The following is a 24,240-nucleotide window of genomic DNA, read 5'->3' on the forward strand; positions in this document are numbered from 1 at the left end:
GACAACAAGCGGTCCTGTCTGGCCGGGCGAGCTTGGTTAGGCTGTGCCCAGGAGTGGGAAGGCGAGGGGAGGTGATTTCCTCTTATGCTCCCTGTCTGGGCATGGGCACTGCCACCCACCGGTGCCCAAGCCACAACCTGGGCGTCATGCTCGTCTCCCGTGCTCCTCGCCACCCATATCGGATCCATCACAAATTTCTCTGGGGTACGTCCGCTCCTCCACGCCCCGTCGTCTCTCTGCTCCAGCTGGCACAGGCCGCTGTCATCTCTGCCCCCGATGCCGCAGGAGCCGCCTGACTGGTCCCCTGCGTGTCTTTGATGATCCTCTGGAGCTTGTTCCCTACCGGAGAGCCAGGGTGATGGTCTGAAAGTGCACACCTGGTCACCACACCGTTCCCTTTCCGACCTTTTAGGAGCTGCTCGTTGCTCTTCCACGCTCTCCAACAGGGCTCGCAAGCCCCTTAGCCTGTCCTGTTTTTACTCTTAACTCACCAGTCTCTGCTGAGTCTCCAGCCATATTGGACTGTGGAGTTCCTGGGGTAGAGCAAGTTCCTAGGCTCAGGTGTCGGCTACATCATGTTCCCTCCCCCTGAGGTGCTGTCCTTTGGTTGGGAAAAATCCTCCTGGTCCTTAATGCAGTTCTCCAGGTGTGGGTTGTGTGTTTTACTGGTCCGCAGGTTGTAATCTGTGTGAGTGGAGTTTGCCTCAGTCATAGTCCTGTCCTCAGTACCTTGTGCAGCACCGGCTGTTAGTAAAGAGTATGTTAGTTACATATGTAAATGAAGCATGGCAGCTCCTTGAGCTCCCCCAGAAGAACAAGTAGACCCAGGTACCAAATGCCTGCACTTCCAGAATCTGTTCTCAACCCCCAGCCCCTGTAGAGGTTGCTTTGGCCTAGGAGCTTGGTTATTTTCTCATCCTCAGCTCAGGCCCATGGAAGTTTCAAACGGGGAAGTACCGATCAGAGCTTTTCTTTGGCATTGACTCGGGGTTCAGGATGTCTGGATGTTGGTGAGTGTGGCTGCTCTGAGTTTGGATTCTTAACCAAGGGCCTTCGGTGTGAGGGAAAGGCTCTTAACAGCTGCTGTGGGCTTGATGGGAGGAAGGCTGGCTCCAAACTCTTCCGTGCTGGTAGGACAAACTACATAATGAGAGGGGTGGGTGGGCCAGGCCACACCACTGGTGGGAAGGCTCCAGAGGGAAGTTGTTTTTCCAGCTTAGGCCAGATCTTCTGTGATAGGGAACGACATACCTAAGGCCCAGACCCACTGCTCGGATTCAGACGTGAAGGCCTGCTACCTGTAGGTCAGCTCAGCACTTGGTGATACATTTAGTAGGGAATAGAAGAGACAGAAAAGATGGGTTCCCAGCCCTCAGAGCTGGGGGAGAAAAGAAAAACAAAAGGAGAACAATATGTGACCGTATGTTAAGGCCAGATGAGTGTGAGAAGCTGCAGACTTGAGGTCAGAGGAGGGGACAATGGATCTGGACCTGGAAGAATCCAGAGATGGTATTTTGAATTGGGCCTGGAAGGAAGAGGGAGGACAGACAGATGGAACCAGCGGGAGCAGTGCTCTGGGACGGGGAGAGAACGCAGCCAGGGGAACTCTGACAGTCCCAGCACTGCGGGATCTCACGACTGCGGATGGCAGGGTGCTTCGCTCCCAGGCCTGCGGCTTCTCCTTGTGAAGGATGCCTCCCAGCATGGGTTGTACTCTGAAGTCTCTTTCAGAAATCTCTCTTCCTTTGGGTTTTTCTCCAACCTGGCCTTTACGTTTTCTCAAAAAAACCCAGCGAGGCCAGGAACTCCCAGGGTTTATCTGCCCGGCTGTTTGCTCATGGCCTTGGACAAAGTGGTTGGAGTGTGGGTGATGCAACTTGTTCATGGGGCGGAAGGGAGTTGCTTATGTTTCTTTTCGAATGTGCCAGTTTAAAGTGTTAGGTGGCGGTCAGATTCCCTGCTTTCATTACCACCTTCGGAGGGAGAGTTTCTCCTTTGTGTTCATAGCTTTGGTTTTTGTTGTTGTGATCTAATACAGGCATCCCGCGGAGGTATTACAGGCTCCGTTCCTGGCCACCACAGTAAAGCGAATTTCACAATAAAGTGAGTCACGTGAAGTTTTTGGTTTCTCAGTGCATATAAAAGTTATGTAAAAGCCCTGGCCAGGTAGCTCAGCAGCACAACGAAGTAGTTCGAAACCTGCAACAGCACACCACAACGGGACATGCTCAGTATTAATGGTTCTTGGCCGTTATTCTGCCTCCCTTGAGGAAGGGATCATTTGGACCCATAGTTACTATACTACTAATCACTTTTTGGTGTTCTTCAAAGAGGACCCCCCCGCCAATTTGATATACTGAGTTTCCAACCCCATAGTTATAGGAAATGGTGCCATGGGTTTAGTGACCATTTAGCTCAACTGTCTGATAGATATCTAAAAAAACAAAGTAGTTTTATGTTCAGTTACATTGACATCTGGCAGCATGTTCGTAAAGTGGGACTCCCTTTCCCCGCGCCCCCAGGGACCATGGCACACAGACTGAGGATTGTCAACCTCTGTGCCTGGTTCTGTGCTTGATGCTAGGAATGTAGATGCAGTCCCCACCCTCACAAAGCCCAGTCCAGCAAAGGGCACCGACAGTAATCAGGCCTTGTTCAAGACCACGTTCACAGCTGTTGCCTGAAGGGACACACTCAGGAGCATATGGGAAGAGCACCGAAGCCAGGCTTGAGATTGAAGACGGCTTGCTGGAGAAAGAGGCCTTCAAGGTGTAGGAGTCTGAAAGGCTTGGGAGGACCTACCTGGCTTCCCACTCTGATCCCTCCTGTCCAGAACTCTAACAAACTGTTCTGTTCTGTTCCGGCCGGTGCAGTCACTGCTGAGAGTAACTCGAAACCTTGTTTTCTGGTATCAGGTACAGTGGCAGTGGCCTTATCAGAGTCTGGACACCTTTCTTTGGTAAAATTGGAAATGTGGTTTCTGTTTCTGAATTATTTTTTTAAAAAAATATATATTTTATTTATTTTTTACAGAGAAGAAGGGAGAGGGATAGAGAGTTAGAAACATCAATGAGAGAAAAACATCGATCAGCTGCCTCCTGCACACTCCCTACTGGGGATGTGCCCACAACCAAGGTACATGCCCTTGACCGGAATCGAACCTGGGACCTTTCAGCCTGCAGGCCAACGCTCTATCCACTGAGCCAAACTGGTTAGGGTTGAATTATTTTCTAGAAATGAGAACTGGAAGCCCCTTTTTCATTCCAGCCATATAACATTGGAACAAAATTATGGGATGAATTATATTAAATACATCTTTGTAAATAAAAAGCACATTTATAGTAGAAATTTTAGAAGCAATAGAAAAAGTAAAAATAAAAATCACTCCTAATCTCATGACTCAGAAGATAGTCTTTATTTTTAGTTGTTGTTCTCTGTGTGAAATATACATACATTTAAATATATATATATTTATATTGATTTCAGAGAGGAAGAGGAGAGATAGAAACATCAATGATGAGAGAGAACCATCAACTGGCTGCCTCCTGCTCACCCACTATGATCCAGCCTGCAGTCTGGGCATATGCCCTGACGGGGAATTGAACTGTGACCTCCTGGTTCATAGGTTGATACTCAACCACTGAGCAACACCAGCTGGGCTACATACATTCTTTTTTACAAAAGTGAATTTTTCTTTACAGACTTTTGCAGCCTGTTTTTTGTTTGATATATATTGAACATCTTTTCCAATTATTGACATACTGCATTATGATATCCCTCCTTAGTAATAAGACTAGATGCTGCTTTTTCACCCTCTAAGTCAGTGGTTCTCAACCTTCCTAATGCCGCGACCCTTTAATACAGTTCCTCATGTTGTGGTGACCCCCAACCATAAAATTATTTTCGTTGCTACTTCATAACTGTAATTTTGCTACTGTAATGAATCGTAATGTAAGTATCCGATATGCAGGATGTATTTTCATTGTTCGCGACCCACAGGTTGAGAACCGCTGCTCTAAGTGATACATCCCACTGACTATTGTCCCCTTAGGGAGGGAGCCATGGGAGGTTATGCTGCAGATAGGCAACATAGGTTTGGAAAATTTTCCTAAATGTAGGGGTGGCATTTTCCAGGGTCCTTCCTTTTAGGATGGGTGAGGGGGTTGCAACATGTCTACTTCCCAGCCCAGGTACAGGGAGTAGAGATGGCTGAGTTTCGGAGCTGAGCTCGGTGTGTAGCATGCGGAAGGGTATGACCAGTACTTATGCTTTACCTTTACTGCTATAGGTTTGAGACTGTGGCTGCAGTTGGCCCCTTAGGAATTACTGGCCCTGGTTATCCAGCAGAATCTGCACTGCCTTTTAGGAAGTGAATGTGTTCGTCGGGGCTTTCTTTGTATTGGTGTGCAGGTCTCCTGGCTGTCCTTCCCCTTCCTGTTTGAGGTCAGTCCATAAGCCCCAGGAAGGACCAGGACTTGCAGTTTAACAGTAAAGCCCTGCCTGAGCCTTGGTGGGGAATGTTGATGGGAACAAAGCACGCCCGACCTCGGGAGCTTGCTCATAGCTGACTGCCTTACTGTTGTTGACCACAATCCCAGGTCTAGCCAACGGGAGAACTTGATGGAATCCGAATTTCTGTGTACCCCTCCTTTCCACAGATCTTTCACGTGGTTCAATTACTTGCCTCTGTCACAGTGCTGAAAGTGGACGAGGCAGGGGTTAATGTCCTCTTCTCTGCGCTGGCCTTGAACTGACCCACCTCATCGCTTCCCTCGCTACCTTTGCTCCACTAAATACCTTCCCTACTGTGTGCCAGCGGAGCCATTCTGAAAGCAAGCTCGGATCTCATCTCCCACTCAGGAATCCCCAGGAACTTCAGTCCCCTTGGCTGACCTGCCAAGTCATGTCCAGTACTGCCTGGTCCACCTTTGCAGCCTATTGTTCCTACTTCACACTCTCTGGGCTCCAGACAAACTAAACTACTTGGAGTTTCTTTCCCACTTCGCTGCACCTGCACCTCTGCTCCTGCCTTTCCCTTCGTCCTTCAGTCCCTGCAGGTCCACAGCACACTCCTCCATCTAGGCCCAGCTGAAGTCCCCGTGCTGTCAGCACTCTGATTTTCCCTCACCCAGAGGAATTTTATTTCTGTGAACTCTCAGGGGTTATCTGTCTTAGGACTCCCCACTTTCTGCCTGTGTTCGCCCTCTCGGTAGGAAGTACTGCTCTCACCGGACTGTAAGTGCTTGTAGGCAGGAATGATCTTCAAACCCATTGAAGCTCTCAGTGAGCTGCTTGGCCTTCTGGAGGTGGTTCAGGAAGGTCATGGACGTGCCGTTTGAGTGATGGGGACCTAGAGTCTAGTGGTCTAGTGGCAGAGCTGGCCTTGGAGCCAGTTTAACATATTCTCTTCCCCAACTTTGCTCCTTTATCAGGTTTCTCCGGAGCACACTGTTTTGAGTGTTGAAAGAACTTGAGCTCTGGTGTTCTCACTTTGATCTTCTGTGTTCCCCACCTCCCAGGTGCCAGCGACCATGAGATCTCTACAGCTGCTCAGAACCCCCTTCCTGTGCGGCCTGCTCTGGGCCTGTTGTGCCTCAGGCACCAGGGCGGAGCAGCCTGGGGCTGGTTCTTCCCATCACGGCAGCATGGGGCTGGATAAGCACACAGTGCACGACCAAGAGTACGTATTCAGCCAGCGCTGTGGCCGGGGTCCCCCTTCCTCTCGGCTGCAGCCGGCTGCGACGGCACACTCAGTCCTCTTCCTTCTGCTCACATTTTTCAAGGACGCGGTGGATTCCTTATATCCACCTGTGAGTCAGGTATTCCTTTTCTCGTCATCGTATCACCAGTGGAGGATCTTGAGGCCCAAATGAGATAAATGACTTGCCTGAACTCATTCTGTCTCTTACCACACACACACACACACACACACACACACACACACACACACACGCGCGCGCGCGCAGTAGTGGGATGGGAATCCAGAATAGAGCTAAGGTTTCTTGACTGTGACAAGACCATTTTCTTTTTTTATTGGCACAAACATTGAGTCATTTGTTGTAATTTTTGTTTTGGGCCAGTTAGCCTTACACCTTATACTCTGTTATCCTTGAATTGCTTTAAAAAGAAAAGTTTTTTTAATTGATAGCCTCAAAAAATGTTATAGCAACATTCTAGTAATAAAGAGGAAAAATCACTCATAACCTTGCCAGCATAATAAATGCAGCGTTTTATTTTATTCCTGCTCCCTTCACGGCCTGGCCTATATCTGCCACCCTTGAGTGTGGTCTGCCCCTGTTTCTCAATGGATGAGTTTCAAGGTTTGAACTTTTAAGAGTCCTTAAGGTTTTGGCATGATCCCACTGTCCCTGCCAAGTGGTCTGAATCTAACTGTTGGTTTCTAGGCATATCATGGAACATCTAGAAGGTGTCATCAACAAACCCGAGGCGGAGATGTCTCCACAAGAACTGCAGCTCCATTATTTCAAAATGCATGATTACGACGGCAATAATTTGCTTGACGGCCTAGAACTCTCCACAGCCATCACTCATGTCCATAAGGAGGTAGGTCAGGCAGTGGTGCACTGGGCAGCCTTGCGGAAAGGCCTCCCTTTGGTACTTCAGCACCCCGTCTTGATGGCCTGTGCTGCCCAGTGCAGTAGTATTGTTGCTTCTCTTAGTTCTGCTTGCCACTCTGTTCTGTCTCCTTCTATTCAGTGGTCCTTCTTGCAGAGGGTGACCTGCTACAGCTGAAGCCCCAGGGCCTTGTGTCTTTAACAAGACCTGCAGGCATTTCTGCTGCATACCAGAGTTGAAAACCAGCACCCAAAAGGCAGACCATGTTCAAGATGCAGAGCAGGGAAGATGTCATTTTATTTGAGAAGAATGGGGAACCAGGGAACCGAGGGACCGAGGGGCTCGGCAGCAATGGAGGGTTTGTACAGTCTGCGAACAAAGCAGTTTGCAAAGCACTTTCAAGTAGGTTAGAGATCTCACCCGATCTTTGCAACAGCCTTTGAGAAGGCAGGGGCTGGCATTGTTACTACCTGATTGTAGAGGGGAGGAAATGGAAATTGAGATCTTTTGTCTTCAGGTCTAATGCCTGTTCTGCTCTGCACATTGCAGTGTAGAGAGAGGGGGGAGGCAACGTTGGTGAGGTGGCTGTAATCACATGGGCGCCAGGAGAGCAGGTTTGGGTTGACTTTGAAGGCCGTGGGGAGCGCTGATAGCTCCATACAGGAGATGGCGTGACTCGAGCAGTGTTTTGGGAACATCCTTTGCTGTGGGAGGCTGACTGTGAGGCATGAGGAGAGTCTGGTCTGAGGAAGAAGAATGGTTCAGAGTCCTGGCAGGCGAGGGTGGTGGTGGCAATAGGAGAGGAAAGGTAGATATGGAAGAGGTGCCAAAGGAAGAATTGTCACAGGATGTGAACAGCGAGAGCTTAGCACTCGGCACAGTGAGCCTCTGGAGCAGGAGAAATACCTTCCCTCAAAGACCCTAACAGGGTCTGCTCTGGTCAGCAGGCCTTCTTCCTCTTGTTCTCACCCCAGGGTCTAGTCCAGGTGGACCGTTTCTTACTGTGTCAGGGCAGATGGTGCCCAGAGCTGGTCCTCGGGAGGGCCTGGGCTGTAAGCTTTTCTCTAGGATGGCTTTGTGGGTCCTGGAATCTGTGAAATGCATCATTCTTTTTAAAAAAATCTTTATTGTTGAAAGTATTATATATGCCCTCCCACACCATTGAACTCTTCTAGCCCACCCCCACTCCCTGCTGAAACACATAATTCTGTGTAAACCATGTCTAGCTTTCTACAGTGAACATGGATGACTCTTGTAATTAGAAAAGGATGAGAAGTAATTTTTAAAATAAATAAGTAAGGGCCTACTTTGTTTATATCTTCTAACTGGCAAATATAATTTCTAAATTGGATTGTTATGAATTGACTGTATCTGGTACATGGTTTGTGGATTCCTAGAAAGTAGCCACGTCCTACATTGAAGTCTTCAGACATGTACGAGCATGGACATTTTGGAAATTGGCTAAGTACCTCCAGTAAAATGTGCCAACTCATTGTCTCATTTAAATTTTGTAGGGAGGGACTGAACAGGAACCACCGATGAGCGAAGAGGAACTGATTAACTTAATAGATGGTGTTTTAAGAGACGATGACAAGAACAATGATGGCTACATCGACTATGCTGAATTTGCAAAATCACTCCAGTAGATATTATTTGACCATCTCCTAGTTATTATGCAAATGTGACCCATTATAATGTGATTGAACACTTTCAGTAATGCAGAATAATTCATTTCCAATTCCTGAAAAAAAAGTATTTTGAAAAACCTCTAGAGCAAGTGACACTGGTGTGAGAAAGAGAAGTCAAGAGCAATGGGACATGTTGTCCCCAAGTACTGTTAAATCTGTTGGACAAGGGCTCGATTGAAGAGTCTTTGTAAGAATATTGGATAATTGGAGCTGAGGACTCAGGAACAGGACTGTAGAATACTGCTGTTCTCTTGGTTTTAATTCATGCTGCCTGAAAACTAAGACGAGCTTTGCCAAGTGGACACACTTTTTAGTAACAGTGAAGGAATGGAATCAATGCCAAATGTTCCCCCTTGTGTGTGCTGTCTCTTCAGGAAAATGGTCAGTATTCTGTAAAGTTCCCTGGCTTAAATGATTACTTGCTTTGGGCAAGTGAGTATTGATTAAGCTATCAAAGCCACAGCCTCACGTGAATGTCAGATACTGAGTTCAGCTAGCCAGAGTCTGTATCTTCTGGCACTTGGATATGATACACCACTGACCTAAGAGATTAACCTTTTTCAGTTTTTCAATATTTTATGAAACTACTGCCATATCCTTATACTTTATTTCTCTTATGTCTTCTTCAACCTGGGAGAGACCTTGAATTTAAAACTGTTCTCTAATCAATAGCACATGTTTTAGCTTTCTTAATATTTGTATTTAACTCTTGTTTCTAGAGTTTCGCTTTTGCAGTTTAGAAACGTAGGCATGCAAGGGTTTTCCCTTCTGCCTGATACAGCGGGAGTAAAACTACTAGCTGCCGCAGCCAAGTGCAAGTGAAAAGTTCGTTCACCGGGCACAGTGATTAACCTGATACAAGTTGTATGTAGAAGGACTATTGTTTAAATGACCTCTTCTAGCCTAAATATGTGAATTCTTTGAGATCAGGAAAGATTGGAAAGAGAAGCCTAAAAACTCAACAGTGTGAGTCCCAGTAATAGCTGAAAGTGAGAAGCAGCAGCAAATTGTGATTTGGTTTATTGGATGTAATGGACATACTGTGATAGAAATCATAAAATGATGATTGAATGGGGGAAAACTGCATAAAATTTACTGTAAGATGTATAGAGACTTATTTTCTTTATTGAAGTATTCTTATAAGAAAACATGTATTTGTAAAAATGGTTTCCTGTGTCACGTATTTGTGCAATCAGAGCTGAATTATAAACTATTCTTGTAAAATCTAGTTATTTTGGAAGATTTATATAATGAATTCTGGATATATGACCAATAAAACTGATGAAACAAAATAAAGGGCCGTTGATTTTGTCTAATAGGCTTCTTCGCCCATCACCTGAAGGCGTTGTTTACCTGATGCAGATGTTTATGTGTGCCTGCTCCGTGCAGCCTGTGACCCTCCCTGCCTCTACCGCCCCTTTTGCAGGGGTCATTCCCAGTATTCAGTCACTTTCCTCTTTTAGACATTTTTTTCTTCTGAATGAAATCACTTTTTGGACCTTTTTTCCTGGCCAAGTTCAGATTATGACAACATTTTCTGGCTTAGGAAAACACAGTGTTTTCTCCTTGAGTCTGGTGACTGTTCTTTCTTTGCTGGAAAATTTAATTAGATAGCATTATTGCAAGCCTCCCAGGCCCAAGCAAAAAGTACAGTCCTCAGGCTTTTTGGAAATAACATTTTGTTCTGCCAGTTGAAAGCAAGGAAGGAAGTTGCCATTGCCTCCCCCCTCCCAGGATCTTTGGATCTCGCACTGGCCCTTCTTCATCCAGAGCTGCCCTTCTGGACGGATCTAGTGAGTGGGCTTATGGTTGGAGGAACTTCATACTGTTGGCAGCTAGGAAGGGGGTCAGTGAGGCAGCTGGGAGGAGGAGAAGCAGATCCTTAGAAGGTAGAGTCATCCCGTTAAACAGGCTGGACACCTTCCCCCTGCAGAGCTGGCTGCCATTGGAAATGATTCCCCGCTGGCCTTTGTGGTCCTGTTAGTCTGCCTTTCCTTAAAGAAAGTCTCCCTTGTGGGCGAGGGGCCTGTGACCTTAGGGACACAGCACGATTAGCCTTTCCCCCGAAACCCCTTTACCCCCCCTCCCATCCCCTCTGTGGGGCCTCGGCCTTCGCGTAGCTCACCTCAAGGGTTTTTCAGAATGTATCAGAAACGCCGCTGTACTCAGTGTCCTTACCGCAAAGAGTCGGCCTTATATGAGCACAAGCTTTGGACTTGGGCAGACTGAGTTGAAACCCTAGGCCTGCTACTCTGTGAACTTTAGTTTCTCATGTAAAAGATAACTTTAATAATACACCTACAGAGTGGCTACGAGGATTAACAAAAGGAAGAAAAATATATAAAGCATCTAGCAATTGCCTGGCAGAGTAGGTGCTAAACACACACTTACCTATTCTCAGCCTTGCTGAGGAGCTGGTCCCGCCCTCAATGAGCTGGAAGAGCAACAAAGAAATTGATGACTCCTCAGGGGCATGGATCTAATAAATATCCATTGTTTGTCGTATAACCTCCCTGGTCTAGTTTCTGGATTTCAATATCTTATGCAGAAGAGAAAAAAGAAAAGCTTCTTTTCTTTTATAAAGTCACATGCCAGACTTACCCTCAAGGTTCTGAGGGGAACACAAATATTCTTGCCCAATAAAAACATGCTAAATCACATTTGACCTCAAGAGGAAATTCATTATCTCAAGAACCTAACCAAATATCCATCAGGAAATTAGTAGCAGGAGCCAGAATGTTATGTCTGAACTTCTTGGGTGTTAAATAATTATAGGACTTCTGCTTCTGGCAAGATGGACTAGATGTACTTTCCCCCATCCTCTAAGCACAACAAAACCATGGGGCATTATATATAAAACAAACATAAGAAGACTGAAAGGTGGAGAGAAGTCGGACTGGCTAGGCACCTTGGGACCTAAGTAACAATATGGAGGTAAGTTTCCTGTCTTTTATTTTTTCTTCTCTCATATATTCTCAGACTTGGAGCTAAGGAAGCCGGCAACCCAGAAATGCCAAAAGGAGCAGACATTAAAAAAGAAAGAAAGAAAGAAAACCTGCTTTCTCTAGCCAAAGGATGAAGAAAAGGCCAGCCCACAAGGCAGAAAACTTTTAGACAATAACTTCTCTGCTCCAGCCAAACCCTGCAGGGAAATCTTGCCCTGCCAACAAAGGCTGACTGGAGAGCCTGGACGTCCACCCTTGCCAAGCAGTCATGAGGCACCCCTCCGCCTTCCTGTATTTGAAGTGATGCCAGAGGAGGCCCAGTAGGGAGCTGGGACTTGCATGCTCCTCATGCTCCGGGCATTCACAAGCCCCCTGTCTCCTGCCCACAGGGTCAGTGGAGAACACACAGGGGACCTGGACCTGGGCTCCTCCCTCCTCCCCCCCTGGGTGTTCAGAGGAGGCAAGTGGAGGGTCAGGACCTTCACCACTGTCCAGGGATAACAGGCCCACCTTCCACTGCCGTGTCAGTGGAGGCCATGGCAGGGGTTGGGGGTGTGGGGCAGCGTGCAAACTCCCACCCCTGCCCAGCAATAATGAGGAGCTCCTGGCCTTAGGTGTCAATGGAGGCCAAGTAGAGAGTCTGGACATCTCCCTCCACCTGTCAGTACTGAGGCATCACCCTGCCAGAGAGATGTCAGAAAACCAGTTAAAACAGAAGTTTAAATAAGATCCAGTCTCATTACACAAAACAAACATGTCCAGATTTCAGTAAAAAATCACTCATCATACCAAGAAACAGGGCATCTCAGACTGAAGGGGAAAAAAAGATGCCAACACTGAGGTAACAGATGTTAGAATTGTTGGACAAAGGTTTTAAAACAGCCATGATAAAAAAAAAAATACTTTAACAATTATGATCATGCATCAAACAGAGAAAAAACCACAACCAAGTCTCAGCAAAGAAATAGAAAATATAAAGAACAACCAAATAGAAATTTGAGAACTGAAAAATATAACCAAATAAAATAACCAAAAGAAAAACGTTACTGGATAGGCTCAGTGGAGTGGAGCGGGCAGAGGAAAGAATCAGCGAACTGGAAGATAAAACAATGCTGCAATCTGACCAACAGAGAGAAGATGAACTAAAAATAAATGTGCAGCGCCTCTGGGTCCTGTGGGACTGGAACGAAAGATCTGATATTCTTCCCGCCATCCATCAGAGTCCCAGGAGGGGAGGAAAAGGAGGCAGGAGCTGAGCAGGGATTCAAAGACCTACAGGTTCAAGAAGCTGAGCAAACTCCAACGAGAATAAGCCCAAAGAAATCAACCCCAAGACTCATCACCTTCTGAGAATTACAGACACAAAAAATTTGAAAGTAGTGGGAGTGAAACAATACCTTACCTATAAGAGAAATATGGTTATTTTATGTGGTTATATTTTTCAGTTCATCAGAAACCATGGAGGCCAGAAAGAGGTGGCACAACAACTTCTAAGTGCTGAAAAAAAAAAAAAAAAAAGAATCCTCAATCCAGAATCATGTAGTGAAAATATCCTTTGGGAATGATGGAGAAATCAAGATTTTCTTAGACAAAGGAAAATGAAGAGAATTTCTCACCGGCAGACCAACCCTAAAATAATGGCCAAAGGAAGTTCTTAAACAATAAAAGGACAATATATAATGAGATATTACTCAACCATAAGAAGAATGAAATCCTGTCATTATGAAAACATGGATGGAGAGTATTGTGCTAAGTGAAATAAGTCAGACAGAGCAAGACAAATGCCAGATGATTTCACTTACATGTAGAATCTGAAACAAACAAACAAAACAAAATAGAAACAAACTCATAGATACAGAGAACAATTCATGGTTGCCAGAGGGAAAGGGAGTTGGGGGGAGGGAGGAGATGGGGGAAAAGAGGAAGGGAATTAAGAAGTACAAACTGCCCTGACTGGTTTGGCTCAGTGGATAGAGCGTCGCCTGCGGACTGAAGGGTCCCAAGTTTGATTCCGGTCAAGGGCATGTACCTTGGTTGTGGGCACATCCCCAGTAGGAGGTGTGCAGGAGGCAGCTGATCAATGTTTCTCTCTCATCAATGTTTCTAACTATCTCCCTTCCTCTCTGTAAAAAATCAATAATAATAATAATAATAAAAAACGGCCAGTTGTAAAATAAGTCATGGGATGTAATATACAGCATAGGGAATATAGAGTAATAACATTATAATGAATAACTAGACTTATTCATAAGGTATACAAATGTTGAAACTAATACAATATGTCAGCTATAATGAGAATAAATTTTAAAAAGAAAAATAGTTAAATACAATAGACCTTCCTTCTCTCATATGTTTAATATTTGAAGTAAAAATTATAATATGGTCTGATGTGATTCTAAATATAAGTAGAGGAAATATTTAAGACAATGATGTTGCCAATGGGGGAGGATAAAATCATGTAAAGAAAAGTAAGTTTTTTTATACTTAAGATGATGAATGTGAAATGGTACAGGTACCCTGGAAAATAATTTGGCAGTTTCATAAAAAACTAAGCATGCGACTACCATGGGATCAGCAACTGAATTCTTGGGCATTTATATTGGCACAAAAACCTGCACATGAATATTTAGAGCAGCTTTATTTGTAATAGCCCCAAACTGGAAACAACCCCGATGTCCTTCAACAGGCAAACAGTGAAACAAGCCCTGGCACGTCCATTCCACGGGACACTATTCAGCAGCCCAAAGGGACAAACGATCGATATGGAGAGCAACCTGGATGGATCTCCAGAGCATTATGCTGAGGAGAGGAAAAGCCATTTCCAAAGGGTGACACTATAACTCCATGTACACAGGGCTCCTGAAGTGACAACATTATAGAAATGGAGACCAGATTTGTGGGTGGGAGCAGGAGAGAAGTGGGCGTGGCTATTAAAGGGCAGCAGGGGGGATCCTTGCGGAGATGGAAATGTTCTCTGTCTTGACTGTATCAGTGTTAATATCCTGGGTGGCTGTTGTATTATAGTTTTAGAAGATGCTACCCTTGGGGAACTGGGCCTAGGGTACACAGGATCTCCCTATATTTCTTACAACTGAATGTGCATGGATCTAACATTTATTTCAAACTAAAATGTTTATTCAGACAGGATGACGGATGATTACTGGAACTAGTGGGGTGATCACCTGGTAAGGTCTAAAAATGTCGAGTCATCTGAAGTTAATATAACTAATATAATATTGTATACTCAAATAAAAAAATAATTAAAAGTTTAATTTAAAAACCAGTTTTGAAAGACAAAGTCTTTTCAATAACACCATGGCAATTTAACCTTGGGACAGAGTGGGAAGGGGCCGGTTGGCTGGTGTTCAGGTCCCAGGGGAGATACTGGCTGTGCTCACAGTCTTCTTTGAGAGGCTTTCAGAGAATTTGCTTTGCTCTGCCAGATCATCTGAAAGGAAACATTGCACTGGGCATTTTCTGTCCATGAATTTCTAATTGCCTTCCCACTAGCTGGCCGGGAAGGACATACAGGCCAGGCCTGCCAAGGATAACAGGCCCTGCTGCCCAGAGGAGGGAGAAGGTTTGAGGAGGTCCTTGTACCCTGCTGGACAGGAGGATGGGAGGCTGGCCTAGGTGGCTGGAGTCCCAGGGACTGAGAGAAAGAGAGTCTCCTGCCCCCGTGGGTACTGGCAAGGGGTGGGGAGGGAGTATGTGGCTGCAGTTGGTGAACCTAAGAGATCCAACAGGTGTACACATCGGGGCGGTCTTAGGGAGAGATCTTGACTTTCATGGAAGTCAGAGAACTAAAGTGCAGACAATAGTGATGGCTTATTAGGCAGGCTCTGGTGTTCGTAGCTAAATTCTATGGGTGCTGTGAAGGGTGAGAAGGAGATAGTGGGCCCATATCTGAAGGGACAAGGATGCTAAATCAAGTGTCCCTGGGCTTGCTTTGAAGTGTTTTGGAAGTGCCCATTCTCATAGCCTATGGGTTAGGGGAGCCCAGGACCCCATCAATAACAACTTCATCAAAACCCAGCCTTGGGCTGTGCAGCAAGTCCCTGGGTGGGAACACGGTGGTGTAGAAGGATCAGAGCACAGAACAGAGGCTGACGGTGCGGCCTAGAGCTATAGTCAATGACCTCCTCTGCCTCAAGGTGGTTTCCACCCTTCAGCTGGGGCACATGTGTGCCTGTCTCTTGACTGTTCTGATAACATTTCTCCCTCTCCACGAAGGTGGACCTACCTAGGCTATAAGGCCCTGCCTATCGGCCATAGTTCCAGAGCAAGGCCCTGATACCAGTCAAGTTGGGCCAACACATTCTCTCTTCCAGAGATTTGATGTTTGGGACTGAGGGACACAGCAGCAGGAAGGCACGGGGATGGAGGCAGGGGAGTGGTGCCCTTGCTACTGAGTGTGTGGTCCGAGGACCACCAGCATCTCCCCGGGGTTTCATGACGCCTCACCTCAGGCGTCACCCCAGATTGGCTGGTAGGAATTTGCTCTTTACCAGGTGCCCCGTGACATGTGCAGAAGCACAGCTCTAGAGAGAAGGTCCCCAGATACCTCTTGCCAAGAGGCCTGAGCTGCCCCCTTCCTGCTGCTCTGAAAAGCATGGTTCCACCCTTCCTTTGATCCCAGTGGAACCCTATTGAATTGTCTTTTTCTGAGTCTGGGCAACTTGGTTCCTATGCTGTTTATAACCCAGGGGATCTTTCGAATGCATATGGGCAAGTCAGGGGGGACAGTGTGATCGAAGGGCAGGCTGACCCCATGTGCCACATCAACCAAATTTCATCAACAGATGCTCTGTTCACAGGTGCTCTGAGTCTTGAAAAATCCTGAAATGCAGGTGTTCTTAGTCATTTATCTTTTAGTATGAATGCCTTTTCAGGTTCTTTCCAAAGGGACCCATTTGCTGGGCTGGACATAGGAGAAGTCGTAGAAACCCATGTTTATACTGTGGCAAAGCCTGGCTCTGCCCCCCCCAGGTAAGGCCTGTGTTGAAATTGCTCCATGGGGCCCCTTTTAATAAAGTATAAAAATAAGTATGACAATTATATCTTAATAAAACTGAAAGAAAAAAAGACATCCATCCCCTATCACCTGGGAAGTCTTCTCTGATCATCCAGCCTGTGGCCATCTGTCCTGTCTCTGAGCCCCCAGAACAGCTGTTCTTGACCTTTTGTGTCCTTGAACTCCTTTAAAAAATAATATGTTCAAATGCATTAAACACACACACACACACACACACGATTTCAAAGAAACCAATTATATTGAGATACATATATCAGAATATTTTAAAAGGGGAACGATTTAGTAACATATGCCTCATAGTTAACATTAATAAGACCTAGCAGCAGGTTTAATAGTTGCTTTAATTTCACAGCGTGGTGCGTAAATGATTTGCGATGCCTGTAACAACTATACTATGATAGGATAATATTTTATAATTGCCATGAGTGATAAAGTCCCACATTCTGATAATACCACCACAGTTTTTTGCTTAATTTATAATTGAAGAAAATGCCAAATTTCATTCTGAGGTTTGTGAAAACAAAGATGTGATTTTTTTTTGCCACCCAATTCCATGGGTTCCCTGAAGTGAATCTGGGAAGGGTTGGTAGCAATAAATAATTATAACCACCAAATGATAAGTGTTTAAAAAACTGCAAGCCAAATAGATGTGTATTAAAGTAATATTCCAGTTCCCATCACTCCTCGGCTGGCCATTCTCCAGGGTCTGCTCCTCTTCCACGTGGCATTGTTTTGGCAGGTGCTAGGTATGCGGTACTCAGTGGACCTGAGTCTGTCTTGTCTCCTGGATTACCCGCCTCCCTCCAGTGCATTTCAGGGACTGGGCCCAGCATTTTCTGACTCTCTGCCTGTGATGACTCTTTGAATGCCAACATTTTAAGATTCTGGGGGTTTTTATTATCGATCCTGACTGTTGAACCCCCTCAGTAGGTCTGATACAGAATTTGTCTTTGGCAACATTAACCACTAGATGGCAGCAGCGTCTCATAGAATGTCCATTTCCAGCCCCTAGTATCCCTTCCTTCCAAGGGCTATTTATTATTTTAGAGTCAGTTCTATTTTACTCCTGAAAACCCAAGCTCACTCTCCCTCCTGACCTCCCCTCACCTGCGTGGGTTTCCCAGACAGAGTCATCTGCACTCTTTTGTTCCTCCTGTCAGGAGGCAATGCAGAACAGTGGAAAAACACGGGTAGGTCAGTAGACTATCCAAGGTCCAGCTCATCTGCATTCACTGAGCACCTAGTCTGTGCCAGACCTAACGCTACGCTTCACTTACTAGACACACTGTCCCTGTCACAGGTGCGTGGCCCCGCACTGAGGATGAAGGGGAGTGTAGCTGTGGTCTTTGGGGGAAACAGAGAAAGGTTTAGTTAGAGCTGCAGGCGGACCCAGTGCTGGTGTGAGCATGCTCTCACAGGGCTGTTCAGGCCACTTGGAAAATTTAAGTCACAACAGACTCTGACTACAATGAAGCTAAAATATGTATGTGGACGAAGCCCACAGGTGATATGTAAATGTGAAATCAGTGGCTGTGATGGAGTTGGAAAACGGCAGTCCATACAAAATGCTCTCCGCAAATTGCTCTATCCTATTGCCATTTTATAATTAGAAAAACAAAAAGATTAAAAACCATAAAATGACTGATGCTAGTAAGTAGCCCAAACCTATTACATGTATTGTTGGTAGATGAACCGGGTTTGGTGAGAGACCTTTTTGTAGATGGTGTATGGGTGGCTGAAATGGCGGGAACACAGAGTGTTTCCATGTGGGATTCGCTGCTCTGTTTGCTTCAAGGTGGAACAAAAGCCTTTAATTTTTAAGTTCAAGAGGCAGGCTGGCCCTAACTGGTTTGGCTCAGTGGATGGAGCTTCAGCCTACGGACTGAGGGTCCCGGGTTCAATTCTGGTCAAGGGCATATACCTTGGTTGCGGGCACATCCCCAGTGGGGAGTGTGCAGGAGGCTGCTGATTGATGTTTCTAACTCTCTATCCCTCTCCCTTCCTCTCTGTAAAAAAATCAATAAAATACATTTTTTTTAAAAAAGAAATCAAAGCTTCCCCCAACCCCCCCTCAGAGAGTCTGTTTACTAGCACACCACTGTGACTTCTCCTTAGCTGGGTAACCTTGAGAAATAATATCACTGAAAAGGACTCCAAGCCTCTGCCTGCCCATCTGAAAGGAGCTAATTACATTTCTCACCTCTCAGACTTGATGTGGAATAAACAAATCTTCAAGTATGAGAAGACATCTAGTCCAGTGCTAGGCTCTCTCAATGTATAGTTTATTCTTTAGCTTCAGGAGTTTCCTGTAATGCTTTCTCCTTGGGAACTTGCCAAGAATAAAGTGAAATGAAATGTACAGTCTTCATAATATAATTCAAGTCTCTGTGTGGATAATTAGCATTTAACAGTAAAGATAATAACTAACTTTATATCACCTTTTACAGTTTAACACCCTGTATTTAATGTGACATTTTAAACATGGCCGACCTCGATATCCCCATTTGTCAGATGAGAAAACCAAGACTCAGAGTAGTTAAGGGACCTGCTCCGTGTCCTGTGGCTGCGGTGAGGCTGGAACCACAACTTTTGATGTACTGTGCCCCCCCCCTCCCCCCATCTCGTCACAAGCAGAGCCTGTGTGAAGAGCCTGGGTGGGTGGGTGGTGGTAAAACAAACCAAACCTCAAGTCCCACAAGGTTCCTGCTTGAAGCTTAAAGTTTAGTTGGAAAAGTTAACCACCCACAAGGGAATCACTTGAGAATGACGACCAAGCAGAGTCACAGAGGGTGCCGTCAGCAGATGGTTTCACGAATTCACTTAAACACTTGGAGGGCAATGCAAGATCAGAACCTTTCGACTAGCAACACGGCCCGGACATTTCCTTTGACTGTGTCCGTGACTGCGCTGTGGTTTTCCTAGCACCGCTCCGTGTGTGCAGGGGAGCAGCTCAGGGCTGAGGCGGCAGCATTTTTCTCTTCCCCTTGGCTACAGTTAGGCTCTTGGTTTTCTCCAAGACAAACACTAAATTCTTGAAAGCTGAGACTGTCCACCCTGGGTGTGAATGTGGATGGTGATTTAGTGTTTGGTTTCTCCAACTATGAACTTTATGGCCCAAACTGCTCATTGACTTATGAGCTGATTAAAAGGAAGGGAAAAAAACTCTCCCAGCTGAAGACACGCACCAGACTTGCCCAAAGTTTAAATAAAGTTGAAGTTCAGCAGCAGGTTGGCTGCGGTTGAGGAAAGGGAGTTTGAGCCAAATGCAGCCTTGGAATTAAAAAGGTGTTAAATGGTCCAGCCTTGCACCTCCAAGGAATACAACATCTTCCCTTAAAACGAGCTTCCGGTCCTGGCCAGTGTTGCGAAGTGGTTAGAGCATCAGCCTGCACACCAAAGTGTTGCAGCTTCGATTCCCCATCAAGGGCACATATGTAGGTTGCAAGTTTAATCTCTGGCCCTGGTGGGGTCAGGGACCAATCCATGCCTCTCTCTGTCTCTCTGTCTCTCTTTCCCCCTCCCTCTGTTCCACTCTTTCTAAAAATCAATGGAAAAAATGTCCTCTGGTGAGAATTAAAAAAAAAAGAAAGAGAAGAGCTTCCAGTTGATTCTCTCAACCTTGAACTTTGCCGAACAGATCAAAGCAATTATTCAAGTAATTCAGGAATCCAGAGGGAGCAGAGGAGACCTGGCTATAAGGTTCTGGGGACGGTGCAGCTTGATCCTCATGACCGGCGGCCTGATGGTGCCACCCACAGGCCACCTGGGCACACAAGTCCTCTGGGTCTCTGAACTCTCACCTGCTGGCGAAGGGGTGGCTTTTCCAGGGCTTCCCATGGAGGACTGGGGCTGAATCTTGCACCGGGTTTGAACGTTCCTTCCCTCCCAAAAACGTGTGTGCCATTCGAAGGGGAAGGCCAATTAGTTCCCACACGTCCTGACTTTTATATTCCCACACCCACAGAGGAAGAGCCTGTCAAGAACATTTTCAACTTTGAAGATTCTGTGATTAAGATGTTTATGATTCATGCACATTTCGAAATACTAAAATCATTTGGTTGGGGAATATTTGTTGCTATGGGAAAATAGTCACCGTCTAATGCTGTGTGTAATAATAATGACACTGACACCTGGAACTCATGCACTAAAATGCGAATCTTCTCTGGGCTTCGAGATGACAGGTGACTTGTGTTGTATTTTTAAATCTTCCTGCATCACCTGACATCATAATCATTAGTGTCTACCCAGATAAACGAACCTGAGTGCAGGATCTGCATCTAATATATTTCTTGCTGTATCCCATAGTGCTAAGTAAGAACCTTGTCAGCCATACAGAAGGCACTAGATAACTATCTGCTGAAGGAATTAATGAATGCATTTCTGGGTTGTATGAGCTGTACAATGAGCCCATATGACTTTTATTATTATTGAAAGGTAGGGAGAGCAATACATGTTCATGTAATAACATGAGCTGCAGTCTGATGAAATTCATATCCTTAAATGCTTTTATTAGAAAACAAACATCAACAACCGATGGAGGTCTGAATATTGTGTAAGGAACCAGATGTTGGACAGGGATCATGCTGTGTCACTTTAAGAGAAGACACTGTCAAGGCCAGGACCCCCAGCGTGGGGAGGCTGAGCGCATGGAATCTTCCCCAGGGTCGGCTGGACACCCGCGCACCTGACCGTGAGCCACCCCAGGGCTGATCTGGCTGGAGCGGGGAGGTTCGACATTTAAATTGGGTGAGAGTCTGAGGTTTTGCTAATCAACTGAGCTGGACTTTTCTTTATAAAGTATGGGACTATTTATTAGAAAGCTATGGAGTCCGCCTGCAATGCCAGGGGAAGAACACAAGTCGCTAGACCCTTCTGAGTCTCTGCTCGCACCCTCCCGAGGCAGCTCACCACGCGGATGGATTCCCCTTGCGAGGAGGTAAGGGTTGCTCTGTGCTGGAGGGAGCTTGGTTGACTCCTGAGTCCCTTCTTCGTGTGAGCCCCCTGCCCAGCGCAGTCCTGGTGCCCACTGCACGCCGGAGGCGGTCAGCAAAGGCTTGTAAATGAAATGAAAGGTGCTCCTATGGCAGCCGGGGATGTTCTGCGAAGGGCAGGGGAGCAAGAAAGCAGGACCAAGAGGACGCATGCATGTAAGACCACCGCTTGGACGGCCAGCATTGGCGTGCATCGGTGGGAACCCCAAAACAGATTCAGCCTCTGGGCCCAGAGCAGGAGTAGCTCCCCCGGTACCATGTCCTGCACGCAGGCCGCCTCCAAGGTCTTTGTCACCCATGGGGAATGGGAGTCAGCAACGTGGAGCCTGGGCAGAAACTCTGCCCTATTTCCGGGTCCCCCTACCAGGGTGCACTTGCTGAAAGCCTGCTGTTTGATTCATCGATTGGCAGGCAGGGTAAGGCCTAGCAGTGAGCCCTCAACCTTGGCTGCATGTCAGAATCACTTGAGTGGCGTTTAAAGCTCCCAATCCCCAGGCTCCACCGGGACAATTACATCATCAATCTCTGCGGGTGGGACTCAGGTGACAGGGTCGTTGAAAGCCCCCCCAAACCTCCGCTTCCACAGTTGATACCCACGAGCCCCCAAGGTTGGGAACCAGGGATGCACCTGAGCTCCAGCCCTGCATGCTGCCCGCCCCGGCCCGCTCCTGGCCCTGGCTGACTCCTAGGTGCTCTCTCAGGACACTGTCCGGTTTAATGAGCAGGTGTGAGGCCGAGTGATCCCCGCTCTGAGGCTGCCTCTGGCTGTCACCATGGTCACCAGCTCGGCTGATTCCTCACAAGTGTGATTTACAAGGCAAAAATTTCTCTCTTCATAAATATGTCCTCTGTTCCTGTCACGAAGGGTAATTGAGGCTTTTAGCTTCTGTGTCACAGCGCTCCCATTTCCTCGTGTGCCTGGTGGAATTGCCTGTGGGAATTAAGTCATATTCTCAGCCTGTGAGTAACGGAGAGGCTATGGACTGGGCACCCAGGCCAGCCGACTCAGCCAAAACCCGGACCCTGGAGAGCATCTCCTCCCACCCAGGCCCCAAGCTCTCAGCCACCTGATTAGACTAGTGGGGCAGCATGGAAGGACAAGTTCAAATGACTTCTGCTTCCTCGTCTGTTAAAGGGGTGACTCTATTGACTCCTGGGGGTCATGTTCACGGTCAAAGGAGGCCACGGTCAAAGGTGCCTGGTGGGCAGTGCATTGTTTATTTGAAACACCTACCTAGGCTTCCATTTCCCTCCTCTCCCCACCTGGTCCCAATGTGGGTGCACACACACACCTGCACCCGCAGTGGGGGCTGAATAGCTGCTTGAGCCCTGAATTCCGGGATCCTGTGAGTTAGGGCTGGTGGGGATTATAGGGCCCTTCCCTTTACCTGCCCAGAAGCTGAGTGCAGTCCACACCAAGGGCTCTCCCGTACCTGAGATGGGAACGCTGGAGTGACAGCTCCTCAGGCTACCTTCTCATCTCATCTGCAACCCTCTGTGGTTAGACCTAGGGATAAAACATATGCCCTTTCAACGGACAGATGAGGAAATGGGGCCCAGAGAAGTTAAGCTGTTTGTCCAGGTCACGGAGCAAGTGCCCAGCAGGTGACCCTGGGCCCTCGGCTCTTTCACTGAAAGATGGGCACCCTCCTGGGAGTGGAAACTTGGAGGAGAAAGCCTGGCATTAGGAGCTGGGTCAGGGTACCGAACTCAGAACTCAGAGACCTGGAGATGGGGGAGCAGGGTACCCGGGAAGAGAGAGGATGGGGCAAGAGTCCCCAGGCTTGGTCCAGGCCAGCAGCCCCCTGATCCAGTGCAGCAAAGACACCAGCTCACCAGGGAAACATGGCCAAATACTGACCAACGGTGGGTCTGTCCTCCGGAAAGAGCCCTGCAATCCTGCAATCCTGGTGGTAGGTCCAGGAGCCTCCAGCAGGTGTCAGGCAGAGTGTGAGAGGTGGGGAGGGTTTGGAATCCCGGCTCTCCCAGCTACCCGTGGGCGATCTCATCTGTCAGGTGTGGGTAATTGTATCATTCGCAATGGGCTGTTATGAGGATTAATTGAGTTAACACAGAAAAAGCACTTAAAAGTTCCCTGCCCAGAGCAAACACTGCGTAGGTGTCTACCATCACCTTATCGTCCATGAACGTGCCGGCACGTGGCAGGTGCCCCGCGCTCAGTGAATGTGAATTTTTCAGTCTTTCTCCAGGGAACGGGGACAGCAGAGCCCTCTCTCTCTGGATGCCCCTCCCACAGTCCCATCTGCCGTGTCCGTGGCCTGATCGAGGTGGACAGCAGTGCCCAGGCAGCCTCAGCCAGGGTTCAGGTTTAGTTCAGTCAGGTGTAGAGGACATTCCGTCTGTGCTTGTTATCTGTGTGTTTGTTTGGTGGTGTTTGGGCAATCGATTTATGGGTGAAATATTGTGTTATTTTTGTTTTCACTTGTATTTCCCTGAGTACCAGTTCTGGCTGTATTTACTTTGCTCTCCTTCGGATCTCCACCCAGCGGCATATGTGATTTTGACCAGTGTGTGATGAGCTGTGTGTTTACAAAGCCCCATCACATAGAAGAGCTACTGCAGTCCTCCCACCAGGAGGTGGAGTTTGCTTGTTGCCCCCTTTGAGATATGAAAACTGAGGCTAAAGGCATTAAATGACAGGCCTGAGATGCAGTGGCCTTGCACATGACCTAATGTCCCAGCCTGCGCAGTGCTTTCCACCAAAACACCTTTCCGCCTGACTTTTAAATAACTCCAAGCTTATGAACTTTAAATTCTTTTTTAAAAAAAATGTATTTTATTGATTTTTTTTTGTTTACAGAGAGGAAGGGAGAGGGATAGAGAGTTAGAAATATCCATGAGAGAGAAACATCGATCAGCTGCCTCCTGCACACCCCCCACTGGGGATGTGCCCACAGCCAAGGTACATGCCCTTGACTGGAATCGAACCTGGGACCCTTTAGACCGCAGGCCGACGCTCTATCCACTGAGCCAAACCGGTTAGG

At 46.9% G+C, this 24,240-nt stretch overlaps 1 protein-coding gene across 2 annotated transcripts in view; it reads left to right on the plus strand.

Moving 5' to 3' along the window:
* Nucleotides 1-9,556, plus strand: part of MCFD2 (multiple coagulation factor deficiency 2) — a 20,426-nt gene extending 10,870 nt beyond the window's left edge. The window contains exons 1-4 of one of the 2 annotated variants that reach the window (XM_015557883.1): nt 60-204; nt 5,520-5,680; nt 6,405-6,564; nt 8,091-9,556. In XM_015557883.1, the coding sequence (XP_015413369.1) occupies nt 85-204; nt 5,520-5,680; nt 6,405-6,564; nt 8,091-8,222 (573 nt within the window). In that variant the 5' untranslated portion in view covers nt 60-84 and the 3' untranslated portion in view covers nt 8,223-9,556. Of the gene's footprint in view, nt 1-59; nt 205-5,519; nt 5,681-6,404; nt 6,565-8,090 lie in introns of those variants that run through there. The other variant, XM_015557884.1, reaches the window with a different exon arrangement.
* Nucleotides 9,557-24,240: the final 14,684 nt, after the last annotated feature.

This window comes from Myotis davidii, unplaced genomic scaffold (assembly GCF_000327345.1).
Source record: "Myotis davidii unplaced genomic scaffold, ASM32734v1 scaffold6, whole genome shotgun sequence".
Classification (NCBI taxonomy): domain Eukaryota; kingdom Metazoa; phylum Chordata; class Mammalia; order Chiroptera; family Vespertilionidae; genus Myotis; species Myotis davidii.